Source organism: Crocodylus siamensis, chromosome 13, assembly GCF_052110815.1.
Source record: "Crocodylus siamensis isolate JL-2025a chromosome 13, ASM5211081v1, whole genome shotgun sequence".
NCBI lineage: Eukaryota > Metazoa > Chordata > Crocodylia > Crocodylidae > Crocodylus > Crocodylus siamensis.
In genome coordinates, this window is record NC_143407.1 from 6,548,280 (window position 1) to 6,574,616 (window position 26,337).

At 51.7% G+C, this 26,337-nt stretch overlaps 1 protein-coding gene across 7 annotated transcripts in view; it reads right to left on the reverse strand.

Moving 5' to 3' along the window:
• Positions 1-998: 998 nt before the first annotated feature.
• Positions 999-26,337, reverse strand: part of LOC149853773 (uncharacterized) — a 43,097-nt gene continuing 17,758 nt past the window's right edge. Inside the window, exons 1-6 of one of the 7 annotated variants that reach the window (XM_090026000.1) lie at positions 22,029-22,231; positions 10,841-10,927; positions 6,985-7,168; positions 6,163-6,317; positions 3,438-3,529; positions 999-2,168 (exon numbers count right to left, since the gene is read on the reverse strand). In XM_090026000.1, the coding sequence (XP_089882126.1) occupies positions 1,964-2,168; positions 3,438-3,529; positions 6,163-6,317; positions 6,985-7,168; positions 10,841-10,927; positions 22,029-22,118 (813 nt within the window). In that variant the 5' untranslated portion in view covers positions 22,119-22,231 and the 3' untranslated portion in view covers positions 999-1,963. Of the gene's footprint in view, positions 6,318-6,984; positions 10,386-10,840; positions 10,928-12,071; positions 12,478-22,028; positions 22,232-26,337 lie in introns of those variants that run through there. The other 6 variants (XM_090026001.1, XR_016438939.1, XR_016438937.1 and 3 more) reach the window with 6 other exon arrangements.

Sequence of the window (26,337 nt, forward strand, 5' to 3'; positions counted from 1 at the left end):
AGGGTGGGGAAGGGCCCTAAGAAACAACAGAGAAAAAATCCCACAAATGAAGTGGGGTGTGGGGGGACGTGAAGGGGGAAAGGAAGGGGGGAAGAGGTTGAAGACCGAGGAAGAAAAGCCCGAGGCCCAAAGGCGAAAGAAACCCGGGAAAGGGGGAGCCTGAAGAATGGGGCTGGGATGAGCCATAGGGCAGGAAAGCACGGGCAGGAGGAGGGAGGGCAACACCCCGGAACGGAGGGGAAGACCTGCGGGAGGAGGACGGACCCCCCAAACAGCGAGAGGAGGGACTGAGAAGAAAAGTGCAAGAAGAAAGGGGGAAGAGCCCGCAAGGGGAAGGGGCTGCGGGGGAAGGGGGCCGAGAGCGAAAGAAAGCGGGGACCTACCCGGGACGGACGAAGCAAGGGGGCAACAAGCCGAGAAGGGACATGACCGCAGCGGCGAGGAGCCCGGGGCAGAGCGGACGGGAACGAGCCGGAAAGCGGGAGGGGTAAGCCCCGGGCACACGCGGGGAAGCGCTGGAGCTGGCACATCACCCCCGACTGTGCGGGAGAAACACGGGCCCGGGCGCAAACGCCTTTATTGAAACGAGGGGCACAGACACGGGGCAGCTTTACTGGGGCAAGGGGCCGGCACAAGTTCAGCTGCGGCCCCGACCCAGGCTTCTGCGGGGGTAGAGACGGGGCACCCCGCACCTCACACCACTCCCCACCGGCACGTCTCGGCAAGAAAGGCAATATGGCCTCCCGCCCGCTTTTATCCAGGGCCCCCGACGCCGCATTGGCTCACCGTCGGCCAATCACAACCCCCAGATCCACCGCCGGCCAATGGCAACCGCCACCTCGCCACTGCCGCACCGCTGGCCGATGCCAGCGCCCAGCCACGCGCTGTGCGGGCAGCACTGCGCGTGCGGGGAGCCCGGGGGCGGAGCCGAGGTGGCGCGTGCGCCGTAGGGAGGCGCGGGGGTGGGCTTCGTAAGGCGGGGGAGGCGCGACGCTTCCTGTCGTAGCGTTGGTCTGTTGGTGTCCCGCCGCGCGGGCCTGCAGGGGGCCATGGGGGTGCAGCTGGGGCCTCCCTCGTTGCTGGGGGGCACCCCAGCCCTGTGCAGGGGCACCAGCTTTGTTCCAGCCCTAGGGCTGCTTAGTGGGCACTGGGGTCTTGGCTGGGCCCTGCCCCCCAGGTGCCCACTTCCCTTGTTCTGGAGCCCCCAGCCTGCCTTCCCTGCCTGTGCCCACCACAGACCCCCTTGCACTGCCTCCCCTGCTGACATCTTCCTCCCCAGGCCACTTAGGTCTCCGCTCCCTTCCCTCCATCTGCCCCCAGGAGTTATTCCCCCCCCCCCCGCCCTGGTCCTGCATTACAGCAGCTCCTGGATCCTCCTTTGCTGACTGGCCTCTTGTTCCCTGCAACAGGGACCCACCAGGTCTGTCTGGGACAGACACGTAGACAATACAGGCGCTGCCTAACCAGCCACATGAAGCCAGAGTCATGAGTCCCACGTGCTGCAGCAGAGACACCCCTCAGCAGGTGCAGGTGCAGCTTGGCAGGTACATTACAAGCAGCAGCCTGGGCAAGTGAACGGAGAAGCTGTCCATCCCAACCCAGCACATGGCTCTTCTAAGAGGGGAGAAGCACTTGTGGGAAAGGAAGGAGCTGGCAGCTAGAAGCCGCGCTGGCTGCTTTCCTGCTGGCCGTTACAATGGGTCTGGTCAGCGAGGCCTAGCAGGCAGCCTCCCTGATGGTGGGAGCAGAGAAGTCCTGCCTTCCTTCCAGAGTCGTCATGATCCCGACCCCAGTGAATTGACTTCCGAGCCTAGGGGAAAATGGGTGCTGCCTAGTTCCCAGGGTCTCAGTGAAACCAAGACAAGTGAATAGCACCAGTTAGAATATTTAATTAAACAACCCGCCTCTACCCGTTGCATGTGAACAGAGGGAATCCTCTGTGCAAGCAGGCATGTGGCTCCTACTAGCTTCCTCCTGTGTCTCCCCCAGCCAGCAAAGGTGAGACTGCACAGAGGAGCTGGACTGGCATAGAGACGAGTGCTGCTTTGGGTGTCACCATTACCAGGCTGAGCTCAAGACTGGTCTCTTGCCTCTTCATCCAGCTGGGGTGGTAGCAGTCCCTCACCTGCTCGGAGGGAATGGAGGATCTCTGGGAAATGTGGTTGTATCTGGATGTGATGTACAGAAGAGGTCATCAGGAAAGGGATTGTAACCACCCCTGAGTTTTGTGTCTCGACTTGCAGAGAATCCTGATCATGGGCGGGCACGGGTCTTGGCTAAAGACCGAGAGGCGCCAGGTTTCTGGTAAAGCAGACGAGGCTCTTTGGGTAGATGTGATCTCTTTTATTAGGATCGGGGGGATAGGTGTGGGGAGGAAGGGGGAATGCTGACGTGACAGTGTTGCCACCTCATGCTTCTGGTGTTCTTAAAGTCTGTACTTCGAGAATGTGAATAATTTAGCTCTTCATGTATGTATGTGTGTATATATGAAAAAAATATATGAACAATTACTTGTTGCACTAGTGTGACAGCAGTGAGGGGTCACCCCGAGGCAGGAGTTTAAGCTGTAGCTCAGCTAAGGCACTGCCATGGGCAGGGCTACGATTTTGGAAAGGAGCAGCAGGTAGTCATAGAAGATGAGGGTTGGACGAGGCCTCAGGAGTCACATCTAGTCCAACCGCAGGACCAGCTCCAACTACATCATCCCAGCCCAGTGTCACCTGTCAGCTCTGTTGTTGGGGAACCCTGGCACCGTATGCAGCCTGTCTGACTGACAAAACAATCACCGCTCCCACCCCCAAGCGGCCTGAACAAAACTATGTAATGCTGTAACTGTTTTATTTGTCTCTCTTGTATGGCTATTACTACTGGGATCAGAGTAAGTTCATATACCTGGCAATAAATAACTTTTATGGTCAAGGTGGCTGCTATATTCTCTCTCTCTGAACCTCTCTTACTCTTCCTTCCCCTTGACTTCCCCATTTGGTCTGCAGCAATGCCTCTTTTACCTAAGCCAAGGATCCCAGTAATGCCCAAAACTACGGTGGGGTCTGCTCAGCAAGGGAGTTACTACTAGGACCACTGTGATGAGAGAGTGGGATATGCTGAGCTTTGAGGCTCATGAGGCTATCAGCTGAAAGTGCTGATCGGACCCAGCCTGCTCAGACGTACTCTGTTAGCATGAGTGTGTCTAACTGCATTTATTATTGTTCTGCTGAAATAAGGGATGAGCTGAGTTCAAGGCACGTGAGGTGTCAGCCTGTCAATGCTGAATAACCCAGCCTGGCTGAGATGTGCTCTGTTAACCCTTGTGCTTATGTTTGATTGCATTTTATTGTTGCCCTGATCAACTGAGCTCAAGGCATATGAGGGTGTTAGCCTGTCAATGCTGAATAACCCGGCCTGACTCAGGTGTGCCCTGGTAGTCAAACACATACCTGCACATCCACACACAGATGGATTCGGTGGTTGGAGGAACCCAGCCCCATTGAACCTGAGTCCTGCAAGGTAGCTCCATTGCGGGTGAGGACTTGCAGAAGGGAGAGATACAGAAACACAAGTGACACAAGCAGCACATTGCTAGAATTACAGAGGCCCCAGAAATGTAAAAAAATGAGTACACCCCAAAGTGACAGGAAATCTGGTAACACTAGGCTGTGTTGGAGCTGGGTCTTAAACACCTCCAGGGAAGGAGGCTCCACCACCTCTCTGGGTAACCTGTTCAAGTGCTTTGCTACCCTCCTGCTGAGAGTTTTTCCCAATATCCAACCTCAACTTTCCCTGCTGCAACTTAAGCCCATTGCTCCTTGTTCTGTCATCTGCCCCCGCTGAGATCGGTCCAGCTCCATCCTCTTTGCAGCCGCCCTGCAGGGAGTTGAAGGCTGCTATTCAATTCCCCCTTACGATTCTCCTCTCCAGACACAATAAGCCCACTTCTCTCAGCCTCTCCTCACAAGTCACATCCTCCAGCCCCCAAACCTCTGGTGACGCATAGGGGGTGCACATGCACCCCCCGAGCATGGCAGTGCACCCCCTACAAAAAGGCAGTCATCACTGTGATCACCACTGGCCTCTGTTGACACTGCTGGCGGCATCTGCAGGTGTCGCCAACTCCTGGTTAGGCCCAGATGGATCTAACCTTAAGGTACTTTGCTTTGTCTGTGGCCATGAGCTGTTCAACAAATGGAATGAGAGAGGAGCTTATATGAGATCTCCATTTTTCAGTATTGTGCCTGTCTCATAATACAAGAATGATTTTACTGGATGGTCAGACAGCAAAGGGATTGGTCAAAAAAGGAACAAAATATATGGTTACCCTGTGAAACTCAGTGGCACGGGATGTCACGAAGGGCAAATGCTTAGAAGAATTCAGGAAAGGGGTAGAAAAGAAGCATATCCACATGCAAGATAGGAATTGGCATCGCAAAAGAGACTCCAAATCCAGTCAACCCAAATGTTTTACCTCCAGTGGGAGTCAGCAGAATACACAAAAATCCCCGCAACAGGCAGGTGTTGCATAATCTGCCCCTTCAAACATCCTACCCTAATCCCTAGAGAATGGCTTAAACCCTGAACCATGTGGTTGAATTTCTCTTCCAAAACTCTGGACATAAATCATTATAACTATATTTATCCTCATTATTCCTATAAAAGTTTGAATCCTGTTGACTTCTTCTCATCCACACCAGCCTGTGACAGTACATTTCAGGCCCCGGTTACAATTCAAAGCTGTGTAAAATAACCTTAAACATGCAGGGAGGGTATAACCCTTCATGCTTTAGGACATCAGCCAACAACTAACTGCCTCAGGGTTAAGAAGCAGCTGTGGTTTTTTGCAGCTTCCTCTGAACATCTGTTGCTGGCCACTGTTAGACACAGGATACTGGACGTGATGGACACTTGGTCTGCTCTGGTGTGCCAACGTAACTCAGTCACCAGGGGTGAAGGACCACAGGCAGCTGCCTCACTACGACTACAGAAAGATGCTTCAGGAGCCACTTGCATACAGCAAAAGAGCAGCCTGGGATGTTCTCATTTACACTCAGGGAACAGATGGGGACTCAGCCTAGAATTTAGGACAGACAAAGCTCTCATAAAGTCACCTGTCACATGCGCTCCAGCTGTTGACCTGGATTTTTGAAGGAGGCAAGAGTGAATGCAAGCAAAGGTGCCTGATTTGGAGAAGCTGGGCTCACATCTCAAGCCCTTCTCTGCAGCAAGTGCCGTCTACTTTGTGCCATGTGCTGCACTAGCAGGTAACTTGTGCCTGGAGGCAGTCATGCTCATAGCCAACCCATACAGCCAGATGGCCAAAAAGTGCTGAGAGTGCCGTAACATGGCTACACCAATCCTTACAGCTCTCCGCCCATGAGGCACTGACTGAACACACCTAAAACACTCTGCCTCACTGACTATTATGGTGGGAGGAGGGGCGGAAAGCAGGCTCTTAAGGTATATTCCACGCAGAGCCCTGATCTCTGATCCAGAGTATCGAGAGCAGACCTACGTAGCACTGAATAAAAGCAGAGGCAGAAAAGGAGGGGGAAAAAAATCCTCTGTCAAAATACTTCTTTTGCCAGCATCCCCTGAGCAGAAATGGAAAAAAAAAAATCCTTGTCCCTTTGTCCCCTCACTCGCCCTCTACAGATGCACACGCAAAATCTAATTAAAATTTAGCAGAAGAGCGAAAAAAAATTGACACAGGGCTTTTAGCTTAAAGAAAAAAAAAAAACGAACTGGAGAGAGAGAGATCTTTAACAAAGGCCATAACATTAACGGGGCTGATTCGTCAGCCGCTACCTGATAATATAGAGTTGAGAGAGCTTTATTAACGTTGGAAGCCTTGGCTCTTTGTTAATTACGGGCTTTGCTAATGATTTGGAATATTGGCCGGTTCTGGGGGATGTTGATGAATAGAGACCTCGCCAAGATTTATTCCTAATTATCTCATTTGTCTCCCTCCATTACTTTTTATGGCTAAAATTTATGGAGCTATTACCGGGGCCCTTGCCACGGCGCTGAGATGATTTGGGAGAAGAGAGATGTTTAATAATAATAACAATAATAATAATAATAAAAAAGCCAGATTAATAGGAAACCGATTACGCAGCCATGGATGGAGGGGTCTTTCCTAGCGGCCACCCCCTCCACTTCGGCACTCACCTCGAGCCTCATTGTCTCTGGAACATCTTTCAAGAGGAAGCTGTGTCCTTGCCAAGGAGCCAAGGGGGGACGGCTGGGGATGTTGAAAGAGCTGTTTGGAAATTCCTTCTGGCACCTGTTCGAGCCCCCTCTGTGTCCCTCTGGCAAACTCGTTTCTGAGAAGACAGCAGAAATCCATCATGTTTTTAATATTTTTGCCTCCCCACCTAAACCCTTTCCACGTTCCCTTTCCTCACAGCTCCCACCAGCCCCCTCCTGCTGGTTTCCTCTTGTTGGGGCTGCTCACATGCCCCTTGCTGGGTGGTGGAGAGCGGAAAATGTGGTGGGGCCTGCTTGGGAGGCAGGACCAGATCCAGTCCCCAGGGAGAAGTGGGGAAAGATGCCCATCAGCATCAACGGGGCTGGATCAGGTTGTTTGGAAACTTCATTGGTGTAAATCAAGCTTGGCCAAGTCCATGGAGTTACAGCCATTTATGTCAGCTGAGGATCCAGCCTACACGGGCATTGCCTGTGCAACACAGAGGTGTGTGATTAATGATTAATCATCAGCTCTGGTGCTCACATTGCAGTTTTCATTTTCGCATCTCTAAGCAACTCACAAACCAGGCCAGACCCATTATAGCCATTTTACAGATGGGAAAACTGAGCTATAAAGGGGGCCGTGATGAGCTCAGAGTCACCCCATGTCAGAGCTATGGATAGAAGTCCATCCCTCTGAGTCCCCCATCAGTCTCTACCCACTGACTAGGACATACAGCCCCCGCTGTCAAAAGTGACTTAAGTTTAAGTCCCCCATGCCTCATGGCAGGGGGCAGGACCTACCAGCTCCCAGTATGCACAAAGGACTGCATGTTGCTAAAGCAGAAGGGCTGCAAGAGATCCCAGTTTTCTTCTCTGCTTCTCCACCATTTTTGTGGTTTAGGCTTTTTTGGCACTTCTGCTCGGAGAGTGAAAATAGACTCGTCTGTTGTGTGGGTTCCAGCAGGGAGCTGCATTTCCCAGCTCGCTGAAGATGGATTTAAATAAAAAAGAGGAAAAATGAGGAAAAGCTTTTCCATGGAACAAAACCTTGCAATGGACCCAGTCTCCATGGCTGCATCCTTTCCCTGGCCTTCCTGCCTAGTCTCTGGGATTAATGCACTGTGGGACCCTCCAAAACCTGTGTGGAGGACCTGAGGCTGAGGTAGGAAGGGGGACGGGCAAGGTTAGCTGCCATCCTCTCCCTTAAATAGCAGAGGAGCAGGTGGACTGCCGTGACAGCAACTTCTTTGCTGAACAACCAAAGCTCTTCCTGGGTCCAGGAGAGTATCCGGAGTTCTGCTACAAATGCACCACTCCAAAGAAGAGCAAAGCTTTCCAAAAGGACTTGCTGAACCAGTTTTTCATCTTTAGAAAAACGTTGCACTTTTCTTTCTTTCTTTCTTTTTTTTTTTTGCTAAATGTCCTGGGGATTTTTTTTTTTTATTTTCTCTGTTGAGCAGGGACTGGGTTGCAAACCCAGAGTGAGCCCCTCCAGTGGATGTATTCAGAAATTGCTCCTGAGTTTTGGCAGCTAAGAGGTACATCAAGGAGAGGTGGATATTCAGAGCTGAAGAGCACTTTTACCTGCCATTTATTTCAGGATGTCCAGCTCCTTCTGACAGCTAGGCCCAAGATGTCTTCTAGCGGGTGGCCAGACATTGAGGTATCCCAAAATCTGCTTCCAGAAACACCAGATCAGTGATATTCAACCAGGGCCCGCAGCACCTGGAGTGTTGCGAGACTTTTTTTTAAGTGTGATGCACAATATTAGCAGTGTTAGGTGAGCAAAAACCAATGCCTGATTTACAAGATAAACACAGAGATTTTAAATAGGAACCCACTGTGTCAAAACCATCCTGACCTGCTGTGGGGCTTTCTGAGTTCTTTGCAACAGAAGAATTGCTCCATTATTTTTCTGTACTCAAAAAACAAGGGAAAGCTAAATGCTGGCATTTTTGAGGGGTCCCTTGAGCCTCATGAGCAGTCCTTTAAGTTTAATGAGGCTAAAAAAGGGTGAGAATCACTGCAGTAGACTACATCTCAATGTGCATCTACACAACTGCACGGTAGGGCAGTTTAACTGTGCAGCAAGCATGTGTGTCTACATGTGTACATGCTTACTACACAGTAAACTTGATTAATTGTGAGTAAATTTGCTACCTACAAATGCAAGTAGCAAATTTACTCTCGATTAGTAATGGTACAATAGCGCTTGTGTAGACACCTGACTGGGAGCAAATCTGCTCCCCGTTAGCCATCCACCAGGGGGAGGGAGCTTGCTCCCTGCCCACAGGAGCTGTCTACTGCTGAGGCAGGCTCCACCGCAGGAGCCCAGACGGAGACTATGTCCCCCTGCCTGGCAGCAGGTAGCTCTGAGCCCCCTGCTCTGAGATCGGGGAACACGGGCTGGGAAATCCTCGTCTCCCCATGCCAGCTCTGCGACTGCAAGGCTAGCGCTAGAAGACCCTTATCACCCAGCACCGGCCACACGGTCATGGAGCTGGTGCTGGGAGCTGCTTGCTGGCAGGGGTTAGGGATCTTGGTCCCTGCCATCTCTGTGAGCATGAAGCTGGGAGGGGAATAGGCTGGTGAACAAGCTCCCCCAGCTCAGCAATGCTCCCTACACTGCTGAGCTGCGGAACCGGGCAGGGAACAGGCTCCCCAGCCTCTGCCCCAGGTGCCAGGTGGGGGCTGGGAACTGTCATGGTCAGGGGCATTGGTGGATCGGGGCAGGGGGCTGGGACCTGCTCCCCACCTGCAACTCTTTCCAAGTTCTCTGCCCCTGATCAAGGAGCCGGGGCCAGGAGCTCCCTGCTGCCAGGGCAGAGGGACATTGTTCTCACCTCAGCAGCAGGCAGCCACCGGGGATGGGAGGAGGATATAATGTCCCAGCCCTGGCCCATTGCAGGGCCCCCTGGAAGCGGGAGCAGCTTGCTGCCATTAGCAGCAAATTTGCTCCCATGTCCTTGCATGTGCATGCACACAGGCACTCAGACCCCAACCCCAGCCTTGGATGGACTCCAAGATGTTCCGAGATCTACTGCAAGAGGCTCCGAGATCCACTGGTTGGTGAGCACTGTGCTATCAGATCTGCTCCCTCGGGACTCCTGGTCCAGAGGCTGAGAACAGAGGGACGTGTCCACCACCGAGAAATGAGCCATTGCTTATGCAGATAGAGGTCTAGGCCTCAAGAAGGCCTTCTCCATCCCATGTCTTGAAGCTTCCTTCTCCATTTGAAAACCAGTGTGAACAATGGAAACCCAGACATTTTCTTCCATTACTCTCCACAGGAAAATCCTGATAATGATTTTACACTGGAACAGTCTTCACAATCAAAAGGCAAACTGGTATTTGTCACTGGCCATCACAACACCCGTGCCCTGTTTCCTCCTTTGTAGGTTTTCTCCATATTCCTTGAACAACTGAGTAAGTACATCAAGCTATTATCACCTGATGACATCCCACATTTGCAGATGGAGCTGCTTCGGTGGTGACAACCTTTTCTTCTTGTTCTCGTCTTTCAGGCCCATTGGAACAATCAGATCAAACAAAACCTTTTTTTTGTTAGAAGAAAGCTGATTTCAGAGGTGGAGACACTGATGTTTTAGTCGGATGTACATTCACAACTCGACTGTTTTATTCAGAGGTGTAGCTGGGGAGCTCCATGCCCTGGGCAGCCATGCCGCATGGGCAGTGCTGCCCACCTGGGTGCTGATCACAGGGAGGCAATCAACCGCTGCTGTGGTTTCAATTATTTTTGCGCCCCTCCACTGAAGGGACATTCATCCTATTTGCTCCCCTTTGGTTACACCACTGGTTTTAATGATGCAACAGGGGCATTTGTCCTGTTTAACCCCCTTCCGTTACACTCCTGGTTTTAATGCATTGGCTGGACGAGAACTAGCAACTTTCAGAAACCTGAAACATGCTGGATTTTGTGTGTTGCTGCCTTTTTTGCAACAGGCAGTTCTGAAATGGCACACTTCTGGGTTGGTAACAGATTGTCGCTCGCACTTTCAGCCTTTGGCCCCCACAATTTATGCGAGTGTTGATGACCGCTGGCCCAGGAAATGCTGGCTCATCTCGGCACTTCTCAACGATCGAGTACAAACTGACGCAACAAAACAGCGAGCCCTGCCCATTGTCTCCTGTTGTCCGACAGCAAGTACTGAAACACTGCCAATTTGACCGGGAAACAATTCCTGCCAGTGGATAATAAATGTTTCACATGTGCAAATTAGCTTTTTTGCCACCTACTTTGCCTCCCCGCGAAGCCAGCCCAGCCTCCCAAAGTCTCCCAGTAAACATTTTCCCAGTGCTATCAAATTCGCTATACAAAGGCAAGCCAAGGCTGTGTCTTATCTCAGTTGAGTATTATTCCCATATCATCCACTGTGTAAACCTACTCGCCCGCTGATAAGAAGCCGCGCACAAAAGATCAAAGGAAGCAAGAATCTTATGCAGAGGACTTGTGAGGGGCGGGGGGAGGGGGAGTTATTATATATTTCCAGACACAGAAAGAGCTGCTTTCCATCCCAATAACCCAGATTAAAATTGCTCCAAGCTGGTTTCACTAGCAAAAGGGAAAGAAATAGCACTGCGTGCTGGGGAACCCCGAGTTACGGCTGTGGCTCAGAGGAGCCCCGTTGTACAGTACCTTGTGCTGAGGCTTAATTGTCGCCAGCCTGCTTTGCCCTTCCAAGGTGGACTTGCTAGAAGGGATGGCTTCGGAGAGTCCTCTTGGCTGGAAGAGACATAAAGCAAGAGGTTGATAATGAGCTTGGCACTTAGCTTAGGCTGCATCTGCTTCTTTCCTAGAGCTGAGGAAGAGCATTTTCTATCCAAAAGCCTCTCTAACATCTCTCCCAATTATACAGCGAATCCAACAGAAAATATTACCAAACAAACCTCAATTCTCACATCTTCCCTGGACCATCATGGCTACAACCCCATTATTACCCTACTACAATATAACCACACTAAGGCCTGCACCCAGGAAGGTACTGAATTTGGGGGGAGTTTCCATGAACGTCAAGGGATCTACAGGTTCTCAAGAGGGTCAGGCCAATTTTAAGTGCCGCATGAATCAGAACCTGGCTGGGAAGGTTTAGACAGGGACAATCCTACTGGGTTGAAGCCAGCACCACATGGATGGGGCATGGCAAGTTGCAAGAAGCAGCGTGGCAAAGTGCAGCATGGCACTGCCTGGCACAGTACATGAGAGGTACCAGCGTGCCCTCGGGTGCTTGCTTCCCATTAGAGACTGGCTTGAACAAGCATCTCCGACTGCTACCAGTGCCAATTTGATTCAGTTGGGAAAGGTGTCATGTTCTCAGCAAAGTGCCTGGGGTCAAACCCTACTGCCATGTAGGAACAGGCATTGATCAGAACCGATTGATTCCACGTGTACGAGTGTGTCTGTGTCTGTCTGCAGCAAACAAAGAAATGTGAATAATAAATTCACCAAAACAAGTCAGTGGGCATGTCTACACATTCATTAATGCACTGTTGCTAATGAGCATTACATTGAGTGCCTGTAATGTGAGGTACTAAATAAATGCACATTAGGCTGCATATTTTTTTTAGTGGCGCTTAATGCGCAGTAGCCTATTGTTACTGCGCATAAGTGTATTAGCACTTTTTTAATGCAACTCTTTAATGTGTAGTAAAATAGACTCCTGAGCATTAAAGCACACATGTAGATGCTCCCAGTTTCAGGACTATTGAAACTACTGGAGAATCCAAGTCCAATTCAGAGAATAATTTCAGTTCTTCGCTGTGCCCTCCCTGCCAAAAAAGTCTAAAAACGTTTTGTTTCTACATTTCCTAAGTGAACCATTTTGACTTTACGTTCCAAGAAAGAAAGGAAATGTCATTGTGAGACTGACCTGGATGTAATAAGTGGGTCCGGGGGCAGTCGGTCCCGAGCAGAGGGGTGGAACTGAGCACGCCACAACCCAGATGAAATGTTTCATTGCAGGTTGAATGAGATGTTTTGATCAACCTCAAGTGATTGCTTCTTTCTAATTTTTTTTCCAGTTTGGCCACTGAACTGACAATCCATTATTCACAGAGCTCTCGCACTGACATGGAAACAAGACACACCCCAAAGTGCTGCCCCTGGGACTTGTTTCTGAGCTGCAGGCTCCTCTGTCACGAGAGGCAGTGAATGAACCCTTGTCCGGCCCAGCAGATATTTCTATGCAGAAAAATAAACAACTCCTGGGAGTTGCATAAATCTGCAGGATTTGTCTGTGTGCCAGGTAAGGGTAAGGGGGAGCCGGATAGGTAACGTGGCAGCTAAGCCACTGGCATCCACTTCCCCTCCTCTGTCCCTTTCGGACCCGCTCACCGAGCCCCAGTGCCAAGACCAGGTCACGGGACATATGACTGGGGACACGCGCTCCCACCACCGTGGGACGGGATCTCCTGGCTTTCCCCTGGGAACAACCCACTAAACCTTAGTGCAGGCGTTCTTGATTTACACCCTCATAGTTATGCGCCAGGTGGAAGACCGAGGCCTCGATGCACCACAGGCTAGATCCTCTGCTAATGCAAATCAGCGTAGCTCCCCGGATGGAGCTGCACAGTGATGCCCAGCTGATGACTTGGCCACGAGGGCCAGACACCAGCTTACGCAAGCCTTTTGTGAGCTCACTGAAGTCAGAAGTTGGCTCCACAGATATTGGTCCCAGACTTCTCACTCCCATCCTCTCAGTGCAGTAGGAGCGAGTACCTGACAAATGCACCTAAGTCCCCAAGCGCAGAGTTCACCGATGTCACGTCCAAGAGCTAATACACATCTTGGCAGCAGCGTTGCTCCCGGCAAAGAGGGCAGCGTCAGGATTCATACTCACCATGCGCTAGGGCACTCACATGCCAGAATTCACACTCAAGGCCACAAGCAACAAGCAAACCTTGATGGCTTGTGTGCCAGGATTCACACCCCCAGGACTGGAGAGCTCTCATGCCTCACACCTTCATTGGGTCCCCACCGAATACTGAGTATAGCAGAGAGGTCTCTGAGGGTTAAGTCCTGTCTACTGAGAAATCACCTTTCCCTCAGAGATCAGTGAATGCCACAGGACAGCAGAGACCATGGGCTTCATCGCACGGGACGTGCTCAGCTTGGAGATATAGCTGCCTCTTTGCTATGCGTCTCCAAAGAGGTAACTCAGACCCTATTCTCCTACCTGACCACACACAACACTGTCTCACACAAGCCTGCTGGTGTGGTTAACCCAAGCTAGCTGGCCTAGCTGGGGATGTAGCTCGGAGGTGCTGCTTTACCCTGGGCTGGTAACCTGCCTACTTTGCCGTGTGGACACAACCTAAGCCAGTGGGGGACTATCAGCACTAATTCAACCTGAATTCTCTCTCCTCCAGGCTGCAAACGACAGCAAAAAAACGACTGTCATGACCGGTTTTGTTTGGAAGGACTGGGGAGGCACTTGGATATGACTGCTCCTAGACAGGTGGGTATTTCCCGGTGCAGATGGAGTTCACCTAGCTGAGCATTCGCACCCCAACACGCTGGCACAGCGAGTCACTCACAGCCCGCGTACCAGCATCCTGTATCCCAGTTTCCACGTGGCACTTGAGTGCCCCTCCAAGTGCCTGCCCCAAGAGCCCTGAATGATGCCCACAAACTGACACGATCCCTCCTCCTCGAATTCTCCTAGCCGTAGCGCCCCGCTTCATTGTGTGGGGACTATGGGCCAGATGCTCCTCTGGAGCAAGCAGCCCCGGCTCCCTGGACATCAGCAAAAGATGCTGATTTGTAGCACAGAGGCTCACGCGAGGAGCGCTTGCGTCAGACAGCACGCACGCCAATGGGAACGTCCCCTCTTCCATCCCCGCCACGGCCCATCGACACAGATGGCAAAATCTAAATGTTATGATAAGGTATTTCTCCCAAATTTCCATCTTAATAGAATTACGAGCCTGTAATTACCCTACAAGCCTGAAAAACTGCCGGAATCCCAATTAGGAATCTGAGGACATAATTGGCCCCTAATTAGAAAGATTTGTCAAATGTGAACAATTTTCTCAGCTCCTTATTTTCTTTTTCTTTTTTTCTTTCTTTTTTTTTTGCCCCAGTGAAAATATGAATATTTTCTTTTCCCCTCCGCCTTTTCCCTCAGACAGGCGCTTGTGTTCCCCCAGCCAGACCACGTGCCAGCACCACATTCTTTCAGGTTCGTATGAAAGATGAACTCCCCAGCAGGTGTTAAGCCATTTTTATATTTCCTGGAAAACTGTGCTTAAAAAAGAGAGAGAGAGAGAGAGAGAGAGAGATTTTCCGAACGGCTGCCTTTGGGCTTTGACTTTGCTTAGGCAGCAAGGACAAGACCTGGACAACAAGAGGCAGGTCAGGGAAATGGACTCCACGGAGGGAACGGTTGTTGGTGCAGCTTTTTAAGCAATGAAATATGGAAGAGGCAAAAGTGCAGCTCAGACTGCTCTGCTGCATGTTGCAAAGGGCTAGAAGTATGGGTGGGTGAGACTGCGTGTACAAAGTCAGTGCTGGGATGCTTGGGAGCACGGGGGCCATGACACAGGCCAACACATAGATGCAATCCAGCACACCCGTGTCAGGATGTGAGCTAACATAGCACTACACAGACACAACTTAGCACACAGTTTCTCATCCATACATAGGCACAACTTAGTATGCTAGCATACAGACACAATTCTTTTACGTGGGTGTAGCTACGCTAACACAAAATGGCAGGGATGGGCTCACACCTACGTAATCCAATAAACCGTCAAGAGGACAAATCCTATCACAGACATATGCACGCACCAACAAAAAGCCTGTGCACCTGGATCAACCCGCAGGCGCATACACCAACACACCAGCAAGCTGTCCAAATAAACCCAGCACAGCACAGAGACGTTACACACAGCAACGAGTGGGAAAACCCCCACAGCACACAGGTGTATGTACACATTACATGCAGATATGAGGAGAGCAGTGCATAGCGTTGTACAGGCATGCAGACCCAGATGGTAAGGGCTGGACCCTCAGCTGATGCAAAGCCATAAATCACCCCAGTTGAGGTGATAGCGCTAGATACTGACTGCTATAAATATATCTGAACACAATTAGTGGCATTCTTCAAAATGACATGCGTATGCTCAGACGCAGACAGGACCCATAACATATATGTGCACTCCCACATGAACTAAATACACCACCACCCATGCTGACTAATGAACATGCCCAGGCACCTATAGCTACTGTGCACATGTAAAACTTGCATATTGTACCAGAGATATTAATGCAAGTTCATCTTGACTTAAACACACTCATTGGGCGGCCGACACGTTTTTCCAGCTCTTGGACAGTATAGACAATACTGAGAAGCAAACGCCCAAGCTAAATCCACCATGCTGTTTAGATCTAGTCACAGCAAGGTCTTTTATTCACAAGACAGCACAACTGCACTACAACTGTAAAAGAGAATGACCAGCTGGGAGATGCAGAAGAAGATGGAAGGGCCACGGGGCGAGCAGGAAAGAGAGAAATGCTGAAGTGAAAGGAATGAAGGAAGCGGAATGAAAGGGCGGATGATGGGAAGAGGAGGATGGGATGGAAGAAATGAAGGGAGAGGAAGGAATGGGCAACGTGAATGCTACAAGTAGTGAAAAGGGAGCGAATAAGCTCTGCCTATAGCAAAGGGCCTATTCACACTGCAGTAGCTATAAGCAGTGCAGACTCCCAGGACTAGGTGGATGGTCCTGGGGGAAGAAAAGACCCACTGCACTACTTCCAGCCCTGTTTTGCGCAGCTGCAGGAAGGGGCTGCACTCTTGCAGCTGTGTTGCTGTCTTTGGCTCCTATGAACCAAAGCAGCCTTGGGTGTGGGATTCCTGTAAAGGATCAAGAAACCTGAACTGTTTCCAAGAAGGGCAAGCTGCTTTGCAACCCACGCAGTCCAAACGCAGGCTGGACTGACTGCAGACGCATGGGAGCACATGCTTGCAATCTGCAGCTCCAGCAGACTAGCGACAGAAAAGGGAAGTGAGGGCTTTCGTGCAGCTGTCTTATTTGAATGCAACTTGCCTGGTTTGGCTTTAGCTTTTCAGGGAAGCCTCCCCTTCCCCCCCACAAATTCAGCCTCTGAGAAACGTCAGCCGTTCAGAGCAAAAGGTTGTCCGAGGGGAAGGCTCTCAGTATTTCGACTTTAACTACAGAGTTTGTGATCCGGAGAGAAGGTGATGCGTGTATGCCCTTGAAACATGAGGCCAGCTCCCCAGCTGATGTGAACCAATGTAAATTGATCCACCTCAGTGGTTTTTACTAACTCCATACCAGCTGAGCACCTGGTCTAGCAAGTTAAGGGTTAAACCTGTCTCGGGATGAGGAAAAGGGCTTTTGGATTCCAGTGCGGCACAGAACAGCACTCCAAGGGATACGGGTTGTCAGTGGTTTTTGGGGCGTACCGAATGGCCGGCCCTGGGGCAGGGGGAGGTCAGTGCCCGCTGTGGATTAGTAAGCCGAGGTCACCAACCTGGCACCCGCAGAGTTAAGCAGAGCCTGGCATGGAAAGGGTGGCCCTTGTTGGGCACAGGAACAGTTAAATCATCCAGGGACCAGAGCTGAATGTGAAGGGTCTCCAGGTAAAGGCTCGTGCTGCATTGCTGGCTAATCATCATTAATAATCATTCATTAACACTTCACTCTGAGATCCAGAGCACCTGACACCCTAGGGGCTCCTTACATGTCACCAGTGCTTCTCCCATCTCTTTACTGGGGGGCGGGGGGCCCTTTTGCCAGGCCCCAGCCAGCTCCCCACCGGGAGCCTGCACTTGCATAGGCCCTGTGTGCAGACCTGCGCTCTCCCTGGACAGCAGGCCCTCCTCTCTGAGCCGGGAATTACCAGCCCTATTGTTCCCAGCGCCTCTCTTATACAAGAGGCTCTTTAGTTAAAAGAGAGAACAGGAGGGGAGGGAAAGGGGGGAAGCCTGGTTTTCCTAATTAACAATTAGCGCAGAGTGTGCTGCTAATTATGTGGTTCCATGTAATTAAGAAGCTAATTAGTGCAGTGTCAATTAAGATTTAATTAGTACCCTTGTCAAAAATACTTGAAAGAGCAGTTTATATGCAAGTACTTCAATATTTCAGTGGTCGTGATCTCGCCGTGGCGGGGAAGCAATCTGCTTGCCAGCCCTGATCTGAGCCCGCTAACAGCTCTCTGGAGTTTATTGATATTGTCCTTTAAAACGCTGCCGCTTGTATCTCAGTAACAGGCACTTTTATTGATTCCGCTGGAAACTCTCTATGATGTGGCCAATTTTCGCTCCCCAAGGGGCCTCACCTGGCTTCAGTGCTTTTCCGTGCAGCGGGAACCAGGGGGGCGGTTTCAACAGTTGCCATTGCTCCAGGAAGGACTTGGCAGAGCGGACTCGGGGAAAACACTTAATAGGTGTGCTTAGGGAGGGGCTGCCCAAACCGTTCCCGGGCCTGTGCCGTGTGGGCAGCTTGCCAGAAGAAGGGGGCACCGACCCGTCTACATCACGGCTGCTCGGCAACGTTGGCACCCAAGGGCTGTCTGGCACAGCTGGGAGCTCCCTAGGTTAAGGAGGCAGTCACTAGAGCCTAAAGCCGTCTCTCCATCTGAGCCGTGTGACCGTGGGTTTCATCAAGGCCTGCTTCATCTGCGTCTAACTTCAGGCTTTTTTACAGGCTCTCATGGACGGAGGTCTCTGGGGCAGCTTCCCTGCAGCAAGAGATCTCCCAGGTCCCGCCTGACTCTCTCTTAAGTTTGTTATATAGCAGCCTCTGAGCGTCCGTCTTCGCTGTACTTGGCTTCACAATGCTCAGAGAAGTAAGTGATGCTATTCTCTCCAGATCAGGAACTGAACCACAAAAATCAGCTGGTCAAGGTCCCACAAGCAGCGCGTGGTTGATGTAGACACTGAACTCACTCAGTCCTAGACCATGGAGCTAATCTAGTACCACCCTTCCTATGCTGGCTGGAAAGGAGGGTTTTCCTAGCGGGTACGCTGTGTTGAACATAAGAACTGCCATGAAGTGGGTGAGACCGTAGGTCCAGGAAGCCCAGTCTCCTGTCTCACTCAGACGCAGAAGACGGGTGCTGAGGGATTTAGGAAGCCTAAGAGGGTCGCTCACAGGCTGCCCCACCCGTCTTCCATATTCAACACCAACCGATGGACCTTTCCTCCCAGGATTCATGCAGTCCCCTTTTGAACTGGACTAAGCTCCCAGCCTCCACGGCTGCTTGTGGCAGCGAGCTCCACAACTTCACGACGTGCCGGGTTCTTTCAAGGCCCTTCTCCTAGGCTGAGGCTTTTTGGTACCACCACGGAGCCGTGCCAGGAGCACCGCGGTGAAGCGCGTTCCACTTGCACCAAATCCCAGCAGTGAGGCAACACCGCTGCTTTGGATGCTCAGTGCCGGGTTCCTTGCCACAGCGCAGCAGTGGTGCTGACAGGGTGCAAGCATGCAGGGATGGAGGGCACCGTGTCGTGCCCAGAACCAGTGTTTATGCAGGTTCACTAGAGAGCGCTGGAGCAGGGGGCGAAAGCTTGTCCCTCTGAGTGAGTGAGTCTCTAAGGTGCCACCCTGCCCTGCCGCTTGTCCGTACTCCTGGTGGAGACTGCTATTTGGAGAGGACTTTCAACCAAGATGCATAAGAAAGGGAAGCCTGGCTCGCACCTTCGGAGCACAGTGAGGACCAGGGGGAAAGTGGAAACTGCAACATGGGGAAAAGAGCTGAACTTTCTGTGCTTTCCATTCGCCGCCACACACACGCAGGTTTCAGGACAGAGCAGGGAGACACTGCTCTGCGCATCTCTGAGTGCTGGCATGGATGGAGGATGCTGCCTTTGGCCAGGGCTAGGCTGGATGCATCCTGGAAAGCCGGAGAGTGCAGAGGAATCGGCGAAGGTGGTGGCACCAGGGATCCACAGCAAATCGGTTGTTTCTATTTTTTCAAAAGGGCCAGTGAACTGAAGCATCCACTATTTACACAGGTCTAACTAACAGCAACAGGGCTAAGTAAAGAAGAGACTAAAGGGACATGTCTCAGTGCTGTCCTGCAGCCCCAGGCTACAACACAGCTGTGCTGCCTACAGCAGGGGACTGTCTGCCTTCTCCTCCTGGGCAAGCTACAGCATGCAAAGGCATCCTCAGTGCACAAGGAGAGATAATGCAAAGCGCTCGTTGCACTAATCTAGCACTAACTTCTCCATGAAGACGAGTCCTGCTCTGCTCAGACCGCTGGGTGGATTAAAAGAAAACAGGGGGTAAATTTAGAACCAGAAAAGGGAGAGGGGGGGAAAGGTTTGCCTGTACTGTTATGTACTGCTGGTGGCTTGCCAGGAGAACTAGTAGGTATCAAGCAGTCGGCACCGTATAGATCCCAGCTAGGCAGAAGTGTTAGCAGCCAAGATGAGAGCCACAGGTCTGGCACGAGCTGGTGAGGCTCTCCAGGCACTGAAGAAGCCGCTTCCTTTGTAAGAGGGCACAATCACTGGGCCTTAAAGTGCCAAGTGATGTCCGGTTAGACCTGAGCAGTGTGGCTTTCATGTGGCACTCAGAGGTTAACATCAGCAGTGGCTTTGTTAACCCGCCGTGGGGGCTCCCAGGACCCGAGTCCTGGAGATACAAGACTCTGTCCCTCTGCTCGGGTCAGTGCTTGGCCCCCATACGATACTGCGCAATCTCAGGATTATATAGCTAGCCCCACAGCATTTGGAGCTATCATTTAAACCCCCGTTCCTGGAGTCACGTGATCACACGAGCATCTCTTCTTTCATTAACGCAAAAAAGTAGGTTTTTAGCTCTTACAGTTGCCTAGAAAAGCTCAACCCCCCGACCTGGCTGCAGCTTAAAGGCTCAGAGTCCAAAAGGCTGTGTCCGCATTTACAGCTCACAGCTTCAGGGGTCCTTTTTGAACCTGTGGATTTGCTTTCCCTAGGAGAAAAGGTATTCCAGCACTGAGCTGCACTAACCCAGGAGGTCACGTGCCAAGGAAAGGAATGGGAACTGTTTAGAAAATACAAAGTTTGGCCAGATAGAGCTCCAGGGAACAAACCTGCATTGTCCTTTCAGAGATACAGACTACATGGCACCTGACTGATCTTTTTTGGTCTCTGCAATCGCTTCTATTATATCTCCTCTGTGGTTTTATGCTCCCGCCCGGCAAATCCCTGGCCTCACTATATGTCACTTTGCTTTGTGTAAATACACACATGCTGGAGAGCAAAGAGCTTGTAAACTCCTCCAAAGCTGACAGCTCTTCTGTGCTGAGCCCCTTGCTGTACAGGCAGCAAACTGAAAACAGACACCCATAGATAGCCCATTTCACTCGGTTTTAGCTACTTGGGCCTTATCTGCTATAGCACCCAGGGAGCCTCAGCCATAACCCGAGGCCCTATCGTGATGGATGCTGTACAAGCGAAGAACAAAGACAGCTCCTGTCCCGAAGACCTTGCCATTTAAATCAGAGTTTAATCTGAGCTAGCAGAGGTTCTAGTGACAGTAGAAACGCGAGTGTCTGAGGCTCCAGCATTTTATAACACTATCACCCCTTGCTCTGAACTAAAACCACTGGCAAAGCAGCACCTTATTTGCACACACAACTTGTTCTCGAATACAGGAGGTTGGGAATTCAAAGAAGAAAAACTGTTACAGAATATTTCCCAGATGTTAGAGCCTGATATTCGACAGAGCCCTGTGCTTTGGGTGCTCAAATTTATTACTGTATCATGGGAGAAACAGTTATTCCCACCAAGTTCATCTACACTGAAAAGTTGATTCGGATTAAGGCAGCATGGGGGTTGAACTGGCAGTGGCTGTTCCTAATTCCAAGTCCAGGCTTTCTTGGTCCAGAAGAAGAAGGTTCCTGGTTAGCCTAAGTGATCCAGGAATGTCTCCTTGCATAGAGGAGCTGCATTTGGGCTGGGTCGCGTGCCCTGGCACAAGCAGCTGGCTGAAGAGTAGCACCAAAACATGGAATAAGCTGGATTCAGAGTGCTCCGGCTGGCTAAGTCACAGCCGTGGTCCAGGTGCGCGTGGTAATGGAGGCAGATGTCTCCTGGAGAGACAACACTCATCATCTCTTAAGGCAGTTTCAGCCACGTACCAAGGATCTCAAGAAGCCCAGGGAGTAAATTCAAGGCTCTTCAGGCTGAGATCCCAGAGGGTCAAACTCCCCCCACACCCAAAGGGGGTCACCGCACTGGAGATATTGGAATCAGACCAACAGCCCCAAGGATGGCATCAGCTCACATATCCGTACAGGGAGCTCAGGCAGACTGCATGGCAAGGGAAGCACCACTGCTTCCTAGGTCAGGGCAGCAATAAGGAGCTCCTCTACGCTCTGAGCGGAGAAGGGCAAGCCATGCTTTCTTATACCCGCCCCCGTTCCTTTAACCTCTTCTCCTGTAGCTGGGAAAGTGCATCCTGCCCAGCGCTCGCTGATCTAACAGGTCTTGGCCATCTTGGAGCCCAACAAGCTGCTCTGCGGAGAAGTGCGCCAGCCTCAGCTCCGAGGCATACGGGAGCGGATGGGTTTTATGGCCTTCTGAAAGAAGTCCCGTTCTCGGAGCAGCCAGGAAGCAACTCGGAACAGAAACTGGGGGGCTGATTCCAACCCCCCGCTCCCACTCCGAGCTCAGCCCCATAAGCCTGCTGCTTCAAAGAGATACCCAGCAATGGAGGGGCGCGCGTGGAGAGCAGGGGGAAGCGCGGGAGTCTCTGGGATTTTTCCCCCCCTTTCTTTCCCCCTCCTCCCTTGTATGTGACTGAGCCGCCTGTTCTCCCACAACGGCTGCCAAAATACAGCGAGACAGGGTATAATTACAGACACTTACTGCGGCCATTACACCACCGGCGCGGTCTGCGCAAAGTGACACACGACCCGTCAACTCCTTATTCACGCCATTAAGGGGACTCATTAGCATCTTCGCTCAGAAGCAAAATTACCCTCACTGCTCATTTCAAGATGTCATAAATTTTAATTTAGGACCCAAAGATAGCACAATGGGAGCGAGCCGGCTCTCTCCGGCAGAGCCGCGCTGGCTGAGCGAGGTGGAGGTGGTGGGAGGGAGGTGGGGGGGAATGAAAGGGCTTGTTTCATAAAAGATGGTGGGTTTTTAAGGGGCAGAGATGGGGAAGGAGGGAAGAGAGAGAGATTGAAAGACATCCCAGGAGCTGGCTAGCAGTTTCTCTCCATCATACCCAAGGCCACTTGGGAGAAGATGACACCGAGGTCAGCTGCTGGCCACAGGACGTCCTTCCAGGTGGGATGGGTGAGGTGTCCGTTCCCCTTGAGTATCAGCCGGCCAACATGAACCACCCGTACTCAACCCCTTTTGGAGAGGATTGGGGCTAGCCTGGCCAGGGATGGTGCAAGCATGACTGTCCTGCCCTGCCTCTCTGCGTGCCTTGGGGTAGCGGTGGGGGAGGCAACGGATGGACTCAGCCTGAGGGCAGAAACAGAAGACGCTCCACACGCACAGACTTTTAGACTAACATAGGAAGACCTGACTAAACCAGGAAATCTGGAGCCCAGGCTGCCAGTGCAGCCTTCCCCCACAGGGAAGAGCACAAAGGCGGAGGCTGGAGCTGGGGGTCATGGCTTTGCAGCGATGAGGGGTCTGCTGTGTCCTGTGTGCACCTTCCTTGCTCGACTCTAACTGGACAGTCAGTGCATGCAAACAACCCGGCATGTGTCTGCAAGGACCGTTCGTCCCACAGGCTCCCAAAGCCCTTCACAAGCAACAAACCGAATGCTGGAGGCCGAGTCCTCATCGCAGCTCTGCCACTGAGAAACTGCATAGCTGCAAGGAAGTCCCTGCCTAGTGACTCTGCAACACATCTCCCCATTTGGCTATTACAGCACGCCCCTAGCCCCCTTCCACGTGTCCCTCAGCGGGCTGTCATGAAGGTCAAGTAGATGCAGCCAAATGAGAAACTGAGGAAAAGAAAAAGAAGAAAAGATTGGTGGCTCCTTTTGAAAACACTGACTCAGCTCCTCAGCCGGGCTGAGCTGGCATAGCTCTGTCGACTTCAATGGAGCTACAGCGATTTATGTCAGCCGAGGATTTGGCCCGTCGCCCTTGAGGCCTGCCCAGCAATTCCAGCATATTAAGTGCTGTGAAAATGCCGAGGAAGGCCAGAAGCCACTTGCAGAAACTGGGGAGCTCTGATAGGGGTAATGACCCTGGGTCTTTGGGGCATCCCCTCTCCCCAGCAGTGCTACCTCCTGCCAGGCAGGGGGTTTGGCTGGACTGGGCAAACCCCAGCCATCAGGATGGTTGGGAGCCCCTTAAACAGCTTGGTCTCTTTCCTTCATGACTACCGTAAGGCAATAGCATCACCGAACCACAGAAAATGAGGGCTGGAAGGGACCTCAGGAAGTCACCAAATCAGACCCCCCGTTCTAAGCAGGACCAGCCCCAACTACATAATCCCAGCCAAGGCTTTTTCCATCCAGGTGTTAAAACCCTCCCAAGACAAAGTCCACAACCCCTCTGTGAAGGATGTTCCAGTGCTTTACTACCATCCTAGTGAGAAAGTTCTTCCTAATATCTGATCTGAACTTCCCTCGCTGCCGCTTGTGCCCATCGCCCCTTGTTCTGTCGTCTGCCCCCGCTGAGAACAGGCCAGCTCCATCCTCTTCGCAGCCGCCCTGCAGGGAGTTGAAGGCTGCTATCCAATCCCCTCTCCGTCTTCTCTTCTGCAGACTACAGGCATCACCTTAGGGCTAATCTCTCAGCCAGCACTGGACTCAGGTGGCCACAACATCCCAGAACTTGATGTCTAAGGGCTTAGCACTCCGAATTAGGGCCAGGGCTTTGCTCCCATTTAGGCATTTAAATCAGAGCCAACTTCTCAAAAAGCGCTTACTGCCCAGCTGTTCCTGGCATGACATCGATGGATGGTTTTCCAAAGAGCTTGGCACCCAGAGCGCTGCTCTTTGCTGTAAGGCTTGTTCTTCAGGTTAAAGCTGCCACGGAGTCTAATCCCTTCCCTGATGCACGACACAAAAGCCTGGGTTACTACACCCATAAGGAAGTGCGGCATAAGCAGACAGCTTCCTCGACTTCCGTGGACTTGCATCTGCTTGTGCCAACATGGGTTTTGATTTGGTTCCTCTAAAAATGGGCTCTGCACCAGGGTGGAGGCCTTCACCCGCGAGACCTCCGATAGGGACTTGACAGCACCAGGGACGTTCTGGAAGAGATGACAGCTCTCTAGCTAACTTAGGAAAGGCAGCTGAATTGATAAGGCGACCCCTTCACTTGAAGCCACTGCAAGAATGGAAGAAAGAAACGAGCCCATGACAGGAATGAAGGAGCGAAGAGATAGGAACAAAGAAGATCAAAGAGAAGAGGGGGAGAAAGGGCTAAGGCGGCTGTGGCAATATAGAAGTTGTCGGGATGAAGAGAAAGAGATGGGGCAGGAGGAGGCAGCCAAGGGGGGAATTTAGTTTAGGTATAACCATGCTATGGCTGTGGGCCAAACGCTCCTTCCAGACTCTGGCAGGGCTTTCAGGGTTTTCTGCAAGGGGAAATTGGCTGGCAGAGCTATTGCAGAACAAGCTGTTCTGGGGTCATTCCCCATGTGGGCACACTCTTCTGGAATAAAGATCATTTTAGTTCCAAACTCCCTTTTGGGACAAGAGTCGACATTGGTAGCAGTTCCCGAGGAGCTCTCGTGGACTCACTTCTCCTGCAGTAGCTGTTTCAGGCAATTGCCCTAGGTAGAGGAGCCCTGTGCAACACACCCCAAACCCCGCTCACATCTTTGAGCACGCCCCATGCCTATGCTTCAGCATCATGCACGCATGCTGAAAGCCCCGTGTTCACGCAGGTGCACGCAACATCATGCATGTCAGCTGTGCCAAGGAAAACCGCTCCCCAACACGTGGGTCCCAGAAGGGTTTTTCAGAGACATTAGGGCTGGAAGGGACCTCGGAAGATCCTCGAGTCCAGCCCCATCTGGGGTTGACTGACTCCCAAATTCCCCCACAACCCTTCTCATCCCCCGCTGGCTCCACATGCACCAACGTGAATATTTGTGATAAATAAGACACACCTCTCCTCCCCACCCCCGCCCACCCGCCACCACCTCCACCTCCCTATAGACGCTGCAGGGCAGAATGCAATTACAGGCCTTTAAAACTTTACCAGCTACCAGGATCCATGATTAATGAGTTCAAATGTCCACATCTTTAAAAAACAAGGGGGAAAGATTTAGAAAAAAGTAACTCCAATTACAGGCAGCTCTGGGAACCTGGCCCGCGCCTGTGCTATAAGGACATATATCTAGAAAGGTTATGTTAATTTTTAATGTACAAGGCTATAATTAATTTCAGTGGCTGGGTGGATTAGCTAAGAGTGTAAATTCCAGCCTCAGCGTGGACGGCAGATAAACTAACATTGCAGAAGGCTGTGGAGCAAGGGACTCCGAACTGAAGCTATCGCGGGACTTCCAGGGGGCAACCAGAGGCAGAGCCCCCAAGCCTGCAGAAGCATAGCCTTTTGCAGAGGTGAGTTATGCTATCCCCACTTTCCAGATGGGGAAGCTGAGGCATGCAGAGGGGAAATGACTTGCATAAGATCACCCATACGACATTCAAGAGTCCAGATGCTCAGCCTCACGGATGCAACCCCCTGACAGAACATGCAATGGAAAGGGGTGCTGGAAGTGAGCCGCGTGGGAAGTCTCAAAGCCCTTTGCAACCTTCATTGCTTTGCAGCCGAGGAAAAGGACTCCCCAGAGCAGGCCAGTAGCAAAGCCCTGGAGTGGTGACTGCAGCCCTGTGTCCTGTGAGCCACGTTGCCAACCTAGAGGGGCTGAACTGAGCCAGGCTGGTGTGCTGGAAGAAGTACCCGAGGCCAGCACATATGGGGCCTCCACTCTCTCAGTATGTCATAGCCTTTGCTAGATCACAAACAGCAGCCCCTCTGTTACACTGCTGAGGGGATCTCAGGAGGCAGGGGGCCTGGCATCACAGCTGTCTGGGAGTGGTGGATCACTGCAGACAAAGGAAAACGCTGCCCAGAAAGCAGCATGTCCCAGCAGCGGTGTGCGAGGTACCAGCTCTCAGAGGACCACCGCTGGGGCTTTCTGCTTGGGCTCCCCTGCTTCATCAGCAGGTCAGGGGCAAGGCAG